Source organism: Microcebus murinus, chromosome 13 (genome assembly GCF_040939455.1).
Source record: "Microcebus murinus isolate Inina chromosome 13, M.murinus_Inina_mat1.0, whole genome shotgun sequence".
Taxonomy (NCBI): domain Eukaryota; kingdom Metazoa; phylum Chordata; class Mammalia; order Primates; family Cheirogaleidae; genus Microcebus; species Microcebus murinus.
This window is the reverse complement of record NC_134116.1, coordinates 67,246,387-67,262,941: the sequence shown is the minus strand read 5'-3', so window position 1 is coordinate 67,262,941 and position 16,555 is coordinate 67,246,387. Positions and strand designations below refer to the sequence as shown.

Below are 16,555 nucleotides of genomic sequence, written 5' to 3'. Positions count from 1 at the left end.
TCACCTCACAGGCATGTGCAAGCAATGAAAGCTTATGAGGTTGTGAAAATGGAAAAATGTTTTGCCTCTTAAATGTGCATCAGTAAGAATTCTGTGAGTATGTAATTTTCACAGACTTTGCTATTATTATTTCGTGAATCTTGATTTTCAATTGAAAAGCGCGGTACATAATTATTAATAAATTAGATGTTTCTCATGAGATGCTGGGACATCTTGAACCAAAAAAAGAAAAGAAAAAAAAAATCAAATGATATGACTAGCCCTTGTGATGTAAGGGTTTGTCATTTGACCTTACCCTGAAAGAGTGGCTGGGTTTTTATTCTAGTGAGGCTCACTAATGTCTAAAATCATATGGACTACATAAAAATGACATTGACATCTTTAAATCTGTCTAAAGAATTAGGCCTTAATGAATTCCATAGAGAACTCCAACTTGATAATGGGAGCTAAGAAGTCATAACACTATACTGACAGGAAGGTGCAGTTAAAAAAATGTGAAAAGCACCAGCTATAGGTGAAAATAATGGGCTAATTGAGGAAGCAAAGTGCAATCTTCTCTTCTCTGCAGGAAACCACAGAGTGGAGAAGCCCCTGCTCAGCAGACAATGAGATACAATCAAATGACATTCAGCACATTATGAATTAAGCATTTGAGAATGGAATGACTTTCTCCATGCCAACAAAGCCTCAGAAAGTCCAGAATTTTATTGGCCAGATTCCTGTATTGTTCTTCCAGGACAGTACCGCTCCCCACCCTGGAAGGATTGAAAGGACCAGAAGCAGGTGTGATATTCAGATATTCAAGTTAAATTGATAAATATGTATACAGAGTATGGAAAATATAGTTACATGTATAAATAGCCGGAATGTTCGATTTCCAAATATGAAAAGCACATAATTTAGAACCTAACTGAAGCTGAAATTTTAAGGATTTGCTACTACAATAAGTCAGGCTTGCTTAATAAAATAATGCATCCATTATCCAGTATGCAAACTTTGTGTCTGTAAGAGCTGGTTCTGTTAAGGGGGCATGCAATGGTTCCAACTTTTCTCTTTAGTCAAGGCTTTCTGCTGGGCTAGGGGGTGTGAGATAACCTCTCTTCAATGGCCAACATCCCTGAAGGGGCGTGGTGTAAAACTGTCCCTGGCACAGATTACAGAAGAAGGTGGAGTAACAGCACATCACTGGCAGCTGTGACAACACTGTCATCATCCTGGAAACTAGCAGTCCAGACACCTCCTGAGCCATGATCTGGCTCTTGTTGCCCTACATCATGTCTGACTATTGCCCATATTCCCAGACTTAACACCAAACAGTCCTGAAATTTTTCTCTCATAAGAATTCGGTCATATTGAAATGCAATAAACAAGAAGTTGGAATTCTGGCTGCAAAGCATTTAATTTGAAAGCAGAAACTATGTCTTATTTGCCTTTAATACACTGTGTGCCTAAAACTATGCCTAGCTGGGTCATTAGCGAGGGAATTAATGAGAGGCTTTAAAAAAGAAAAGGAGAATCTACAGGACCATTGTAACGAAAAGGCTATATTTAAGAAATTAAAGAGGCAAACTCGATAACTGAGTTAACACGCCATGACTCATCTCGCTATTGATCAAAGAGAGAAATTTATTCACAGAGCTTTCCAAATACAAACAAAATAGCACTTTGTAGTTTTTTACAAAATGAATATTGAAATCAACGTGGTACAGCACAGAACAATAATGGACAAAAGAAAACAAGATCCAATGCCTGGAAAATGTTCCTTATCGCTCTCATGTCTGCAGCTGAATTCTCTCCTTACAGTGGACAGAAAGTTGTCCTTCTTACTTCATAAGAATATCATAGCGGAAGCTACTCAGAGAAATATTGCATATCTTCGAATACCATTGAAATACGAAGGCTTAGCTCTAAAGGTCCGCGTAAACACTGAAAACGCATTGGGGGTGTAAGGAGTTTATGCAGGACATACAAAATACTGATAGAGTGGCTTATTGGTCCATTTATTAAGCTTAATGTATGCTTTATAAAGTGATAATACTGTACTTTAAATGTATATTAAAAAGAATACAGAGGAGTAATGGCACCACCAAACCTCCTGTACGGTCTGTGCGACAATCCACATGTTTGTGCGTGGGCGCGTGTGTGGATGCGTGTGTCTGCGCGTGCTTGTGTGCTTTCAGGAGTGCCATGACCTATGGGGAACATCTGCAGGGTGCCCTGCTTCCCAACATAACACTGTTTCTACTAGCCCTTTTGATTTTCTGAGTCCTCACCTTAAAAAGAAAAAAATGCCGAAAACACAAACAAAACTCTTGTTTGCATATATAGATTTGCTGTGTGTGTGTGTTTGTTAAACGTTAACAATACTCTGTGGAATAGAAACACCCAACACCCTGAAATATTTTTTAGCCTTTGGTCCATTTTTTCCTCTGTCATTCCATACTTTCCGTTTCTTTTCACAAATCTCCCAAGCCCCCCTTCCTTCCTATATAATGTTCTTGGTTTTACTGGGTTTCATTTCATTAGCGTTGCATTGGATTAGAACCACTATTCCACCTTTTGAAAGTAGCTGGATGCTTCGGCCCCTTTCAAGCCACTTTGGCCCATCTTCTCCTTTGTCTGCTTTTGGGGGCTGCGTCTCAGTACGGGTAGTGCTTCTGTTTCTTGCCGGAAAAGCAAGCCAGCCACGTGCACAGCAGCATGGCAGCCGCGGCCCCTGCTCCTGTGCAGTAGTAGGCCCAGCCGATTTCACACTTACCTAGGGACAAAAAGAGAAAGAAAGCAACATAGTTAGGATAAATTTGCAGGAGGCTTTGTTATTTCTTTCCAGGGTGTGTGTATCCTGAAATACCCACTAGGAACATGGCCTCCTCACTCAAATGGAACATGTGCTGAGAGTTATCTTGAGAGTGGGGAAAGCAAGAACGGTCGTGTGCATTTCTGAAGGATCTCAAGGGCTGTCCCTCACGCTGGCTAAACAGAGAGAAGCCTAGTCCCCTCCACACCCCAGGCTGAACAAAGGGAGAAATTGCAACAACCAGAATGGGAGAGAAGGCGTTAATTCTAAATCACCCAAACTCACATGCATGATAGAGTACTTTAAGGGAAAAAAATCAAAATATAGATATAATCTTTCTGCAAAAGGGCTGCTCTAGGGAGGTAACCCATCTGAAGGATGATGGTTAATGCTAAAGTGAACACTGCTATTTATGACTCTATGGTCTGAACCAGGGACAAAAACTCCCAGAGTCTCCTGGGGTCAACACTCACCCACCTTGAAGTTAAAGTGTCATTTAAGTGAAAACATAATGACAAGGGTCCAAATGGGTCCTGATTTCTCAGAGTTGGATTAGTATTTATAGTAATAACATACTCACAATACTGAACATATGATTAGTAGATTTCTATTTTTATATATTGTCTTTGTTGGTTTTTCTAACAACATTGTGAGGTAGAACACTAGCTCAGCATGGTTGACAAAGAAAGCTGGAATTTAAAAGAGAAATTACATGCTTCTAATTAGTAATAATCTGAGCTAGGACTCAGACCTGGGTTCCAGATTCCAAGAATAAGAAGTCATTGACCCAAAATATCCTATTTGGGCTAATGGAACGGGTTTCTGCGTTCATTAACTTTTTATTTTTTATGGCATCCAAGTTATTCTTTTTGTGTGCACCACAGAAGACCTGTGATATCTTTCCCTTGACATTGTTTTTTTCTGATCCAATTTTAATTTTTCTTTTCATTGGTCTTACCATCTAATCGGACTATACTCCACAACAACCATTTTCCTCCCTTTTGTTCTTGTTTACACATTACATTAGACACAAACACAGACACCAAGACACCTGAATTTCACAGTCATTGAACATATAAACTTTAGATTAAAAACCATATCCCCTTTTTCAGTCAGTCTGTAGGAAAACAGCCTGCTGCATGGCAAGAGTGATGCCATCTTGAAGCAAAACCACCGTGATGACCCATGTTTGACTCCTGCATAGCAAGGTGTTCCTGTAGCTGAGATAACACCTCACGAAGAAACAATGCCTACAGCATAGATAATCCTTTATAAAGATGTTTATCTAACTTCTCCAGTGGTGATGATTTCGCAAGAAAGCCTGAAACGTGACCGACTGCACATGTCTTTGCCCTAAAAGCTTGCTTTTATAAAGAACACATTCTGGAGGGCGGGTGCAGGTATCCACAATCTCCTGGCCATTCCAGACGTGGCTTCTCTTCGTAAGTCCCTATTAAATGTTTCTCTCTGAGAAACTGGATTTGTCAGGCTCTTCCTTTGGCCTCTCAGCTCCCTCGACCTTTGGGGATAGTTTTGCTCAGTCTTGCTCGCTATGGAATGCAGTCATTGTCACCTTGTCCATTTGGGAAAAATTAATAACTTCTCTATTGAAAGATACAAAGACTGTTAGGTGTAACATGCAATTCAGCTTCATGCTTTTTCTGGAAGTTTCCTGGAGTGGTAGTTAGCTTGTACCCTATGTACATATAAAAGGGAGAGGAGAGACAGAGCTACATGAGCTAAGGGCTGTGGTCACCATGAATCAACAGCAGCAAATTTAGATCGAGAGCCTCCACATCTTCAAAGTACTCGGGGCATCACCTGTGCACACAGACAACAACCTGTGTGGTTGAGTCCCAGTCTAGGTGTCGTCCATGATTCCTCCCTTTGCACATCCAATAGTTACAATTTAAAAAATAATAAATATGTATTGACTACTATTTGCTCAAACGTGTTATAAGAGCTTTACAAGGAGTAAATAGTAATTAAATATTAATGCATTTAATCCTCATAAGAACACACTAGAGTAGGTATATGGGTATCATCCTCATCTTTCAGATGAGAAGACTGAGGCCGAGGAAAGTTCAATGACTTGCTCAAGGACTTCCCAGTAATAAGTGGCAAGTTCTTTGTCACTGCCCCCAAAATCTACCACGGGCACGTCCCCTTCTCAAATGCCCACAGTCCCCCCAGGCAGTCTCACCTGCTGTCATTGCTGTCCTATCTCTCTGCTTCTACCTACATCCTCACCAGCAGCAAAGCAGGCACCTAACTTTTTAAAAACCAATCAGATCAAGTCATGCTCTTACTTACAACCCTCTCATGAATTCTCAAAGGTCTATGTCCTTCTTATGGCCTAGGAGGCCTTAGATGATCCGATGCCCGCTGACCTCTCAGAGCTCATGCCCACTCTCCATTTGTCTTCTCTCTGGCCAGACTGGCCACCTTTTCTGGAGCACACTGAGCTTGTTGCTGGCATGAAGCTTCACACTCATCACTCCTTTCACCCAGCAAAGTCTAATTCTCGATCATTAGAGAACTGGCTCCTTCTCAGATGGCAACTCTGTAAAGACACCACCCAGCCCTGCCTGCCTCATCAGAGTCACCCCGTCCTGTACCTCACTTTACTACCCTCACAGCACTTTCCATGGTCTCTTGTGCACGTGCGCGCATAGGTGTGTGTGTGTGTGTGTGTGTGTGTGTGTGTGTGTGTGTGTATCTACTACTAGAACGAAAGATTCAATAAGGGGAGACTTTGTGTATTTTGTCCCTGCTGTATTCCTACAACAGCGCCTGGCCCCTAGTAGGCACTCAGTAAATAATGGCTGAATGAAAAGGTAAAATAAAAACAGAAAGGAAGGAAGCAAAGCAGGCATCCAGCCAGCTGCTGAGAAAGAGAGTAAACCTGGGGTTTTATTTTAAGAGTGACTCTGGTCCTGCTTTGGCACTGAACTTTTGGAGAGAAGTTCCCAAACCAACCAGGTATGTATATCCAGCCTCACAGGGAGTGTCTTAAATGTAACAGGATGACAGATGCTGAAAGATCACACCTCCACGTTGAGGCAGGTCTCCCCGGCACAACGATCCCTATTAATACCAAGAGACAGAATAAGCATTTTTCACAGGTAACCGCGTCCCCTTCATGGACCAGAGTTGCTGACAACGATGGCCTAATGTGGCTGTGAGTCTTGAGAATGATGTCCATTTTGAATTATTCTTTCACTGGATTAAATAAATCTGGGAGGGAGAATTAATAGGTAGCTAAGAGATGGCCAGTGGTTTAGAACCTTTCAAAGAGTCAGCAAAATCTGTGGTTTATCTGCTCAGCACAGGACGGATATCACTGAATACAATCAATCGTTCATTATTAACAAGGTATTGACCTCCATATAGTTCCGTGACCTAACATGAAAAGCAGAGTGTATAATTCTTTATTAATGACTCAAGAAAAAGTAGCTGCTGGGGCTAATTATTGGAGAATAGTATATGTGACAGCAGCCACATGTATTAAATAAAGATGAAAAAAGGAGCTACTAAAGGTTGACTATCAGAGGACAAAGAAAGAGAGGATATCATTTTTTTTTTCCTGCAGAGAAGTCAATAAAATAGCAGAAGTTTGAACTTCAGGGGTGTTTAAATGGCAGGGGAGCCACAGCCGATGATGCAGATGTTCCACCCGATTCCTCTGCACCCCTTTGCCGGGTGTGGACTCTCACTCGCCAGCTTCTAGCTTCTGTTTCTACTTTGCTCCTAATAGCATATACTTGCGACCCTCTTCTGAGGACCCATGAGGGTTGCAGCCACTTCGCCCTGGCTCTCTGACAGCTGAGCTGTCCCTGGTGCCACCTGCAGTGATGAACTTGTGCAGGAGGCTGCACACCTGGCTCTCCTGCCTCCAGGTGGGGCAAACTCTGCTTTGTGACGAATGTTCCAGAAACCCTGTGAGTTCAGGCTGAGGCTGAGCCCTCACCCCTCATTGCACCCTTGCTTGGTGTTCACGCCTCACCCCTTGGCTTCCCCACCTCCTTACTGCTTTGTCCTTGGCTCATGTCCTTAATCACCTGAACACAAACCCTCCTCTCAGAATCTGCTCTGGGAACCAGATCTAAGACAGGAGTGAATAAGCAAAGCCTTTCTTGCTTTTCTTTATCAAAGGGTCTGTGAAGTTGCTTCCGTTGTCAGAGGCTAAACCATCCCACCATGCACCCAAGCCCTGACATTTCCTGCCACATCAAGGCCCAGAGAAGAGCCTTCAGCACAGCTTGCCATGCTCCCCTGCACTACCATCCGCCTGGGGCAAACCCAACTCCTTCCTTTATTCAGCATGTCATCGTAATTACAATTGTTATGTTTCTGGACTTATTCATCATAAAACATGTAATCAACTCATCAGACCAGTTGTCTATCAGATGAAAACTGGGAGAAAATTAAATAAGGGTTTTTAAAGAGTATATCGTGATAGGATAAAATGTTTGAGGATGCAAGAAAATATGGCCACTGATTACACATGTATGCAAGTCCATGTGTATAATGCACACATTTTGTTAAAATTCAGCAAATGGTTAAGGTCCAAAATAAAAAACTAACGTTCAATGTGAGTTAAAAGAAAAATATTCCTCCATTTCAGACATAAAGATTTTCATTTACTAATTTATAAAATAATTATTAAATAAAAAGTTATTTAATATGGATTCCTTCTAGTATTTTGGATTATATGGAAGTATAGACAGCCCATGAAACTAGCCTCAAAAATATACAAAATCACAAACAGAAACATACACACACACACACACACACACACATATGAGGAAACAAGAAATTGTCAGGACCAGTCTATTAGAAGCAAGATGTGTCACTAGGAATTAAGCAAATCTGAAGAAACACTAAGCCATCCAACCCCACTTCTTGATTCCCTCCTTCCCTTCCTTCTTCCCTCTCCGTTCCGTCCATCCCTTCTTTCCTCCTTCCATTTATTCATTGATTCAACAAAAATTTATTGAGTCTCCGCTCTGACTATGAATCACTGGGGCCTAGGGACTTATTTGGGAATAAGACAGGTAGAGTCCCTGCTACCAACAAGCTTATTGTCTAGCCAAGGAAATCAGCACTGAGCAATACTCAGAGAATTATATAATGATCACAGTGACGTGTGTTTGCTTTGATGAAAAAATCCAGGATGCTAAGGCAGCAATTCCCAAGGAACCTACATAGTGTGGTCAGGTCAGTGAAAGGGACCCTTAAGTTAGAAGTGAAATCGAAACTGAAACCCTCAGATGTGCAGGAGTGAGTCAAGCATGAACATGGGAGGCCAGGCAACAGTGTGTTTGGATGAAGGAGGTGGGAAAGGTAATCGAGCAATGTAGACATATTGCTAGAGTATTTCTCCAGTACGAGATGGATGCTATTTTTGGTATAAAGTGAAAGATGGAATGGGTATGGCCATCCCCAGAATTTGAGAGCTTGAAGCCTAAAAATTTCCTCTTTAGAATTTTCATTTGTACTGTTGGATGGGAATATGAGGTATTTAACATTCACAAATAAATCTTAAGCACCTACTATCCGTTTTGTAATGAGGAGCTGGAGACACAGCAGCGAATGATGCAGAGTCCTTGGTCTCACCAAGCTTTCTCTCTATTGAGTATTGCTCACATCAGTTGCATTATTTTGAGACATCCCTTGGATACTATACACGTTGTGTAGAAATTCAGTTCAATGAAATAAACCAGATATAAGACGGATTTTTCCCCCATAAAACGATAAATGTGAAAGCAAAACATCAAGAGTTCTGTGAGAGATTAAGGATTTACCAGCCACATACCTTGAACTTCTCCAAGGAAAAGGGGAAAGTAGATTTTTTTCTCTGAATATGATTCCATTGTTAAAACCCATGTGCCCAATAATAAGAAATTAGCGCCATGTTTTACAGTCACTGAAAGAAAAATTCTTTCTGAGTACTTGCCAGGAGTAGTCATGGAACTAAATGAAACCAGGAAATATGGGGTCATTCTTCCATCGCCTCTCTTTTCCCCTGTCATGGCAATAAATGCTTGTTATTATAATGCAAACGGAAAGCATTTTACCACAGGGCAAGTTTTGTCTGTGATCCTTTCAGGAAATTAGAGAAGCAAATCTGTTTAAACTTTCCCTATTGCTCTCTGTAATGCTCCATCAAACAGGACTCCAAGCTTGCTTGGTTGGCAAATTGCTGCTTTCAACAATGGGGAATACTATTCTTGACAGATAAAATAGAGGTTAATGGGACAGAAAGCGGCATACCACAGCCACCTGCCAAGAGGATAGAAGATAGAAAAAGACTCTGTGGCGTGGCAGCATTCCAGGGCGGCCCCAGAGTGGGGACAGGGGCGGGGAGAGGTGTGGCTGGCTGTGTAGGGTGGCTCAAATTAGTATTTAGTGCAGCTTTTGGAAGTAACGGGAACAAGGGAAGCAGTACAAAGGAGTCAGCCTTACCACATGTGGCAATGGGATTCCGGTGATCTTTCCATCTGTTAAGGACAATGCTGTTTAACCTCTGCCTTTTTGTTAATTTGTTCAATTAACATTTTGGAGCCCACCATGCGTGTCTGCTTCTGCCTGTTCTACTGGGGTATTCTGCTGCTCAGTACGATGACTGGACCACAGCAGACAAGGGACGCACACTTGTGGCATGAATGGATATTGGACACTATTCTTGTGCCAAACAGAAACCCAAAATTAATAGTTATATAACAGCTGTCATGAATAGACTGTGAGTGAAGCACTAAATAGTTAAGAAGTGGCATTTCATTTAATCATTTTTGTCTATAATCCTCTATTTGTTTATATTTTCTCAGCATCATCTTCACTTTAATGATGCAGAAATTGAGTTATATGAAAGATAAGTAACTTGCCCAATGTCTCAAATAAATGATAAAGCTTGAGCCTGAACTTGGGTCAAAGTGGTTTCAGAACTTTCTCTTGTGTTAAGATAATGTATAAGGAACATCTAAATCGAATGCATTTTTTCATTTGTTCTATAGAACTTGTCTTTGTGAGCACTCACGTGCCAAAAAATATATGTGTAAAATATATTTATCTTACCCCTTCAATGTCGCCATTATTCTTAGAAGACTCTACATACCCACGTCCACCTTGCACGGTTCTAGTTATTAAAGGTCTGCATCTTGCGCAGGCTTGATAACCCCGATTCCTGAGCAATGAAACCGAACTTGGCACTTTTGGCAACCCCTCTCCTCTAGAGGATGTGGAGAGGTGGGGTCTAAAATAAGCTGTCTTCAGGAAATCAGATAACTGATGCTCCCAACATGAGAACCTGGCTCTCGATGTATCCCCATGCTGAGTGGTTTTGAGCTGACCCTATTGGAGCCGCCGCTGATGAAGGGCTTCAGCTCCTGGGGACACTCCTGTTCCCCTCCAGGGCTGCTGTCTGCCTGTGAACCGTCAGCAGCTTGGCCGGAGCCACCATGTCATCCTGACTTTCTCCCAGAGGCTCTGCTGTAGTGTCCTCCCCTGTGTACAGGGTTGCTCCATAAAGCACAGCACGGAACACTGTAGCCCTGGCAGTTCCTGCTCTCTGACTGCCTGCCTTCTATCACAAAACCTTCATGTTTGCTGGGCCTTCCCGTGCTCTGAAACTTGAACTTGAGCTTCATGGGTTCCCAGCTTACTTCTCTTTCCCCACAAGGTCACTGCTGAGCTCCCAGCATGCCTCGGAGCCACAGTGCCTGAGTTGGGAAATGTTAAGCCACAACTTCCTTTATCAAGGCAGAATATCCTTCATCTGCAATGTTTTGAAATTTTTGACATGTTTATATTTAAATGCAAAGTTTGGGCAGAGAAGAAGCAGGGATATTTTATCCTTGTTGTTGTATGAATAATAAATGCAAGAAGGCAGAAGGATCAATGAAAGAGAAAGAACTTTCGTATTTTTAAATGCCATGGACAAAGGTTTGATAGGTCTTTCTCCTTTTGCATAAATTCCTTCATATCTCTTCATATTCTGCCCATCTTGTTTGCATGCGCATTAAAATAAAGAACAAAAATAATCTGTCATGGGACCAATTCCATTTGCTCCTTTGTGAAATCACTGAACAAAGGTATTAATATCACTAGTAAGAAAGAAACAAGTATTGAACCTTTGACCTAAACCAAAAAGGCTTTAAATCAAATTGTTAATGGACAAGTAGGAAAAACCATATCTCATGTGCCTATAAAGAGGAGAGAAGAACACCCGAGCTTGGTTAGTGGGCAGAAAACATAGAAGTAAAAAAGCTGAGAGAAGAAAGGAGGTGTGGCTCTTTTTATACTTTTCATAAGCTCCTTTTCTTGTTTCTTCATGTGTGGTTTTTCCTGGAAGTATAAATGCACATTGATGGTCAGGGTTGACCTGCACACAACTCCAAGGCCGTTGATATTGTGTTCTATGCACTCCTTAGTTATGTTCCCAGAGGGTGCTGTCTACATGCAAATAATGGAAATGGTGCACACACCCCCTTACCCTACTGGATCCTCCAAAAGAATAGGTCGTAAGGAGCTATGAATGATGGTAGAACTCCCCAAATCCCACGACTGAATCTATTTACAAAATGTCCCATTGGCCGTCTTGATGTCTCCTAACTTATCACAGCGGCACACAGAGGTGAGGCTCAGCATTTCTCCTAAGAACTGCAGTTCTCAGCTCCAATGTGACTCTAACCTATGAGGCTCTTTCTACCTGTCCTGCCCCTTTATCTGAGGTTTAGCGAACTGAACGGTAAGATTCCCACTTCCTTCGAAATTGGATGACACCTTTTTCCAAAATGTATATTCCTCAGTGTATGATGTTTCAGCTTGGAGCACTGGAGCAACTTCAACCAAAAGAGGCAGCAAGGTATATTTGAAAAGATGTCCCTCCCCTTATTTGTTTGCCCTACTTCCGCCACAGAGCTAAGCAGAACACTGAGAGTCAGAATAGAAACGTAGGCGTCTCTATTGGTGAGGACTGACACGCTCAAACCATGGCATTAACAAGTATTGTCCATAACCACACCCGTCACGGGGTGTCCGGATTTACACTCTGGAGAAGACAAGCTGTGTACCTGCAAAGAGCTCATAACAGCGCCATGTTTAAGGAGACATGTTAGGGGTGAATTTCGATGAGAAAATATATATCAGCCTTGCAAAGTTTAACCAGTGGAGGTGAATTCATTCTGTGGTTAGAGTGGAAGGGGTAAATGGAGGGTTGTCCGGAAGAGTTTGGTAGGGACAAGGACTGGCTGTTCAAGCACTATGAGTACATATGAATATATGTTCTATGAACCTTGGATTTTAAGGGGGAAAAAACTTTCTGAATTACAAATAATTCTATGATAGTCAATGGTATATAAGTGTCCCCTCAGGGTTCCCACAGAAATTTTGCTAAAGAGCCATAATTTTAATTTGTTCTGTTGTGCCTCTCTTGAGCCCAGAGAAATGTTTTAGCTCCACCTTTGAGGTGAAGGACTAAGGAGAAAAGGGAAAGACAAGAGTTTTGCCTGTTTATGAGTACCAGTTATTGTCCCCCAAAGAAATGGTGCTAGTCATCACCAACACAGGAATTTACTGGAAAGAATCTATCTGCAATCTCACACTTGCACAGCTGCTCAAATTCGTGAAAGGACCGGTAGCTGGACTTGACGTAAGGGTCAGCAACACTGAGCCCAACTCATATACCAGGGGAGGAAAGACATTGTTATTTAGCATTGTTATTACTATTACTATTATTATTAATACTCTCCTGAAATCTTAATTTCTAACACAGCTTAGGTTTAAAAAGCAAGCATTTTCTTTTCTTTTCCTTTTTTTTTTTAATTTTGAGCTTCTGCCTTTTGTTTTGTTTTGTTTTTTTAAGAGATAGGGTCTCGCTCTGTTACCCAGGCTGAAGTGCAGAGGTGCAATCATCACTTACCATAATCTTGAAGTGCTGGGCTCAAGCAATCCTCCTGCTTCAGCCTCCCAAGTAGCTGGGACTACAGGTACATGCTACTACGCCTAGATAAATTTTTTAAAATTTTTTTTGTAGGGACAGAGTCTTGCCATGTCACCCAGGCTAGTCTGGAACTCCTGGTTTCAAGCAATCCTCCTATCTTGGCCTCCCAAAATGCTAGGATTATAGCTGTAAGCCCAGCGTATCTGGAGATTTTAAATACTGCTTTGCACTTAATCATATTCTGCAAGCAAAAAATCATAAAGCATAAAGAGAGTCCACAACACATAATACCCAGCAGGAAGAAAATAATTTCCATTTCTTTTATTAACAATTCTGTATTTGAAATGTATCTGTATAAGGCTTGCAGGTTAGATAATAATACTATATCAATGTTAATTACCTAATTTTGGAAATTGCACTGCTAGGTAAGAGATTGTCATCTTTAGGAATTATTCATTTAAGTATGGAGGGTTGGAAAGCCGTGGCTCCGAGGGTGAGAGTGGGGTGGGAGGGAGGCAGAGAACGATGACACACATGTGACCAAATCTAACACGATGGGCATCTGGGTCAAGGGTATATAAGAATTCTTTGTATTGTTTTGCAACTTTTCCATATATCTGAAATCATTTGAAAATCAAAATTAAACAAACAAATAAAAAGTTAAATATGTGTGTATATGTTTATAAACAACTCAGCGAGGGACTTTATGCTTGTAAGCATAGGGAGCAAAAGTATCAATACACATGCTGCTCCTATGGCAGGTGAAATGAAAAACCGCATAATGGCCGTTTGTATTCTGTCATTTTCCTCATGAAAATAATCATTTACCCTCTGGCCCCGCCCCCATTTGCAAGTGTCGCTGTGTTAAGCGCAGCACAGCAAGGAGGTACCTGCCCTCTGGCCACGTCCTGTCTGCCACAAAACCTCTTCCCATTCCTGCCAATCACAGCCAATCCACGAAGAGCCTGCAAATTAACTCACTCAAATGAAGATGACATTCTAGCAAGAATCATACAATCTCGCCGTGAAACGACACATGAGGTGGATGAGCGTGCAGGACACGTGTGCCCGGGTGGGAGGGAAGAGAAGGTCCATCCCTCTTCTCCAGGCCGAGGCAGCCAGAGGACCAGAGGGCCACAGAGGGCCACTTTCCCTAACACAATTTCCCCGGCCTGGCAAGTCGGAGCGGTTATATATTCCATGTGGGAAACAGTATTTCCCGCTGAAGGAAAGGGATTTTTTCCAGCTCATACATTTGAAAGATTTGACACAAGCAGAGCCTGTGCTCCAAAGAGAAAGACCACAGGATTGTTACATGCAATCAAAGTCGTCCCCAGACAGCTCCAGCTGTGAGCGCTGCAGGCAAGGCAGGAAGGCAGGAGGGATGGGGGTCGGGGATTACAGCAAAGGGATTAAACCCGAACAGCACAGAGGCTCTTTTAAATCCAAGTCGTGTCAAGAACCAGGGCATCGCGCCTCCATTTCTGCGTCCTTTAGGCTTTTTATCATTCGGTCACCTCTGGCACCCAGAGCATCATCACAGCATCGCAGATTCTGGAGCCAGAGTGACCCTGGAAAAAGGATTACCTAGGTCGAAGGTTGGCAACCTGATTCTGAAAAGGGCTAGATAGTAAATATTTTAGTTCAAAAGCAACAGTCCTTGAATTAACAAACCAGCACGGCTCTGTTCCATACAATTAAGACTTACGAAAATATGTAGACCAAATCCGGCCCATAGTTTGCCTGATCTAGGCCATCTCCTGCATTTTCCCGATGAGGACGCCGCTGCCCTGGATACTGAAGAGACTCCCCCTGGTTTCCCAAATGTGTTCTTTTCAGTAGCTGAGTCCTCTTCTTTGTTTATCATTTGTAATTCCCTGGCTCCTGGTCCAAAGCAGCAGGCTGGTGGCACTGGCTTATCCTTCTCTAAAAATCTAGTCCTGACCATTTGGGAAATTAGTGCACATGCCATATAAGTACCTGCCTGCCCTTTCAAAGTCAATTTCACATGCCCAGAACAAAAGAAGTATAAATTTTTGAGAAAAAGAATAAACCAACTACCTTTACCACCAACAAACCAGGACATTTGGACATACGCACAGCCATGCATCACTTAACGACAAGGACACGTTCTGAGAAATGCGTCCTTAAGCTATTCTGTCATTGTGCAAACATCATAGTGTATTCACGCAAAACTAGATGACATAGCCTACTCCATTACATAGCTTTAATACAGTCTTACGGGACCAATGCTGTATATGTTGTCTACTGCTGACCGATCCACTGTTATGCAGTGCATGACTGTACATCGTATTGATATAAGCAAATTACTAGTAGAAAAGCTACCAATATCAAAAGAAGCAGGGTTATGTGGGCAGGGAAAAGACCAGATGTGGGCCAATTACAGAAACTGGCCCTGGTAGATCTAAAACCTGGATATCCACGTGATGTTGTTGGGTGTGGCTACACAGGAACAAACTCCTTTCACTTCCTCTCATATCTAGGCTCCTGTGGGTCTCCCTTTCATACCACACCAAACCTAACTGTGTTTCCCTCATGTCAGATCCATGTAAGGTTCTCCCTCCTAAAATCCACACTGAATCAAGACCCTCCATCATTCCATCTTGAAATCCCAGTGAGAATCCCATGACCATGAAAAGCATGATAAGGGTGCTTTGAGCGTATCTTCAATGATAAGGGATGGCAAAAGAAACAAAAATACCCTGGATCCTCCAGAAACATAATTAAATTTCACTTGAAGTGTGGGAAAAGCAGTGTGAGTTGAGTGGCTTCCGAATTCTCACGATCACACCAATCAAACGGTCCTCTGTTCCGCGACCCAGTAGGTAGTTTCCTTAATATACACATTTGCACCATTTACACATAAAAAACGGCCCATCCTTTGTCTTGGCTGGCCCACTGAGAATCTGCCAGTCCAGTTGCTATTAATCCTTGCCCCTTAGCACGGAATCTGTCCTGAAAGTTTCACTAGAGATAATGCACTGTTAGGATGATAAGACAAAGGCTTGGCTCTATCTAGAGAATGCATAGTGGTGGCCTTTGTGTTCACACTGTGAACTGACACAGAATCCGGTCTCCAGGTGGAGGTGGCTAAGATAACCAGTGGGGCTTTGTTCAGTGTGTGGTGATAAAGATTATCCTTTAGTTTCCGTCTGTGGCTGCTATTTATAAAGGCTGGCACTACCTGAAACCCAGGACTCAAGGATGGCCCAAAAGAGCGTGTGAAAAGACCACGTCTGTCTCTAAATGCTGCTGTCAGTGTGGTCAGCGCCTGCAGAGAATTTTCCAGCAAACCACGTGAAGAGGTGCTGCATTCCATCCTAATGCCATTGCATTTACTTTCCCCGTCCATATCTACTATCCCCAGTCACACCTCCACTGGCCATTGAGCAGCCTCTGAATATACTCTCCAGGCATCCAGCTGAACAGCACTGTGCTGCAGCAGGCCCTGCTTTGATGTTGGTTAGCTGCCGTCACTCTAAGAGGTTCTCCTTGATGATCCTCCTTGCTTGTAAGGTAGCTCTGGGGAACAGACCTAATTCAATTTGGTCAAGAACAGCCTTGAGACTCTTTTTGGTAAATTACAGTAGTGGCTGAAAGAGTGTGAGGGATGGTGACAGGTAGCTACTATTCTACAACCTTGTTTCCAAGTTATAATGAAAGCAGGTCTCAGACCAAATCCAGCTGCAGATACAGATGCTTAATAAACAAGCAGCCACCAAAAAGCAGGCAAAAGTCAGCTCATCAACCTGTCCCGGAAGCTAGTTAAATCCTAGCTCTTTATCTTTGTAGGT

The 16,555-nt window shown here is 42.3% G+C and overlaps 1 protein-coding gene across 1 annotated transcript in view; it reads right to left on the bottom strand.

The window, feature by feature from the left end:
• Positions 1 to 1,606: 1,606 nt before the first annotated feature.
• Positions 1,607 to 16,555, bottom strand: part of LHFPL6 (LHFPL tetraspan subfamily member 6) — a 227,236-nt gene continuing 212,287 nt past the window's right edge. Inside the window, exon 4 of the mRNA XM_012742679.3 lies at positions 1,607 to 2,758. Coding sequence (XP_012598133.1) covers positions 2,640 to 2,758 — 119 coding nt within the window. The 3' untranslated portion in view covers positions 1,607 to 2,639. The remainder of the gene's footprint in view (positions 2,759 to 16,555) is intronic.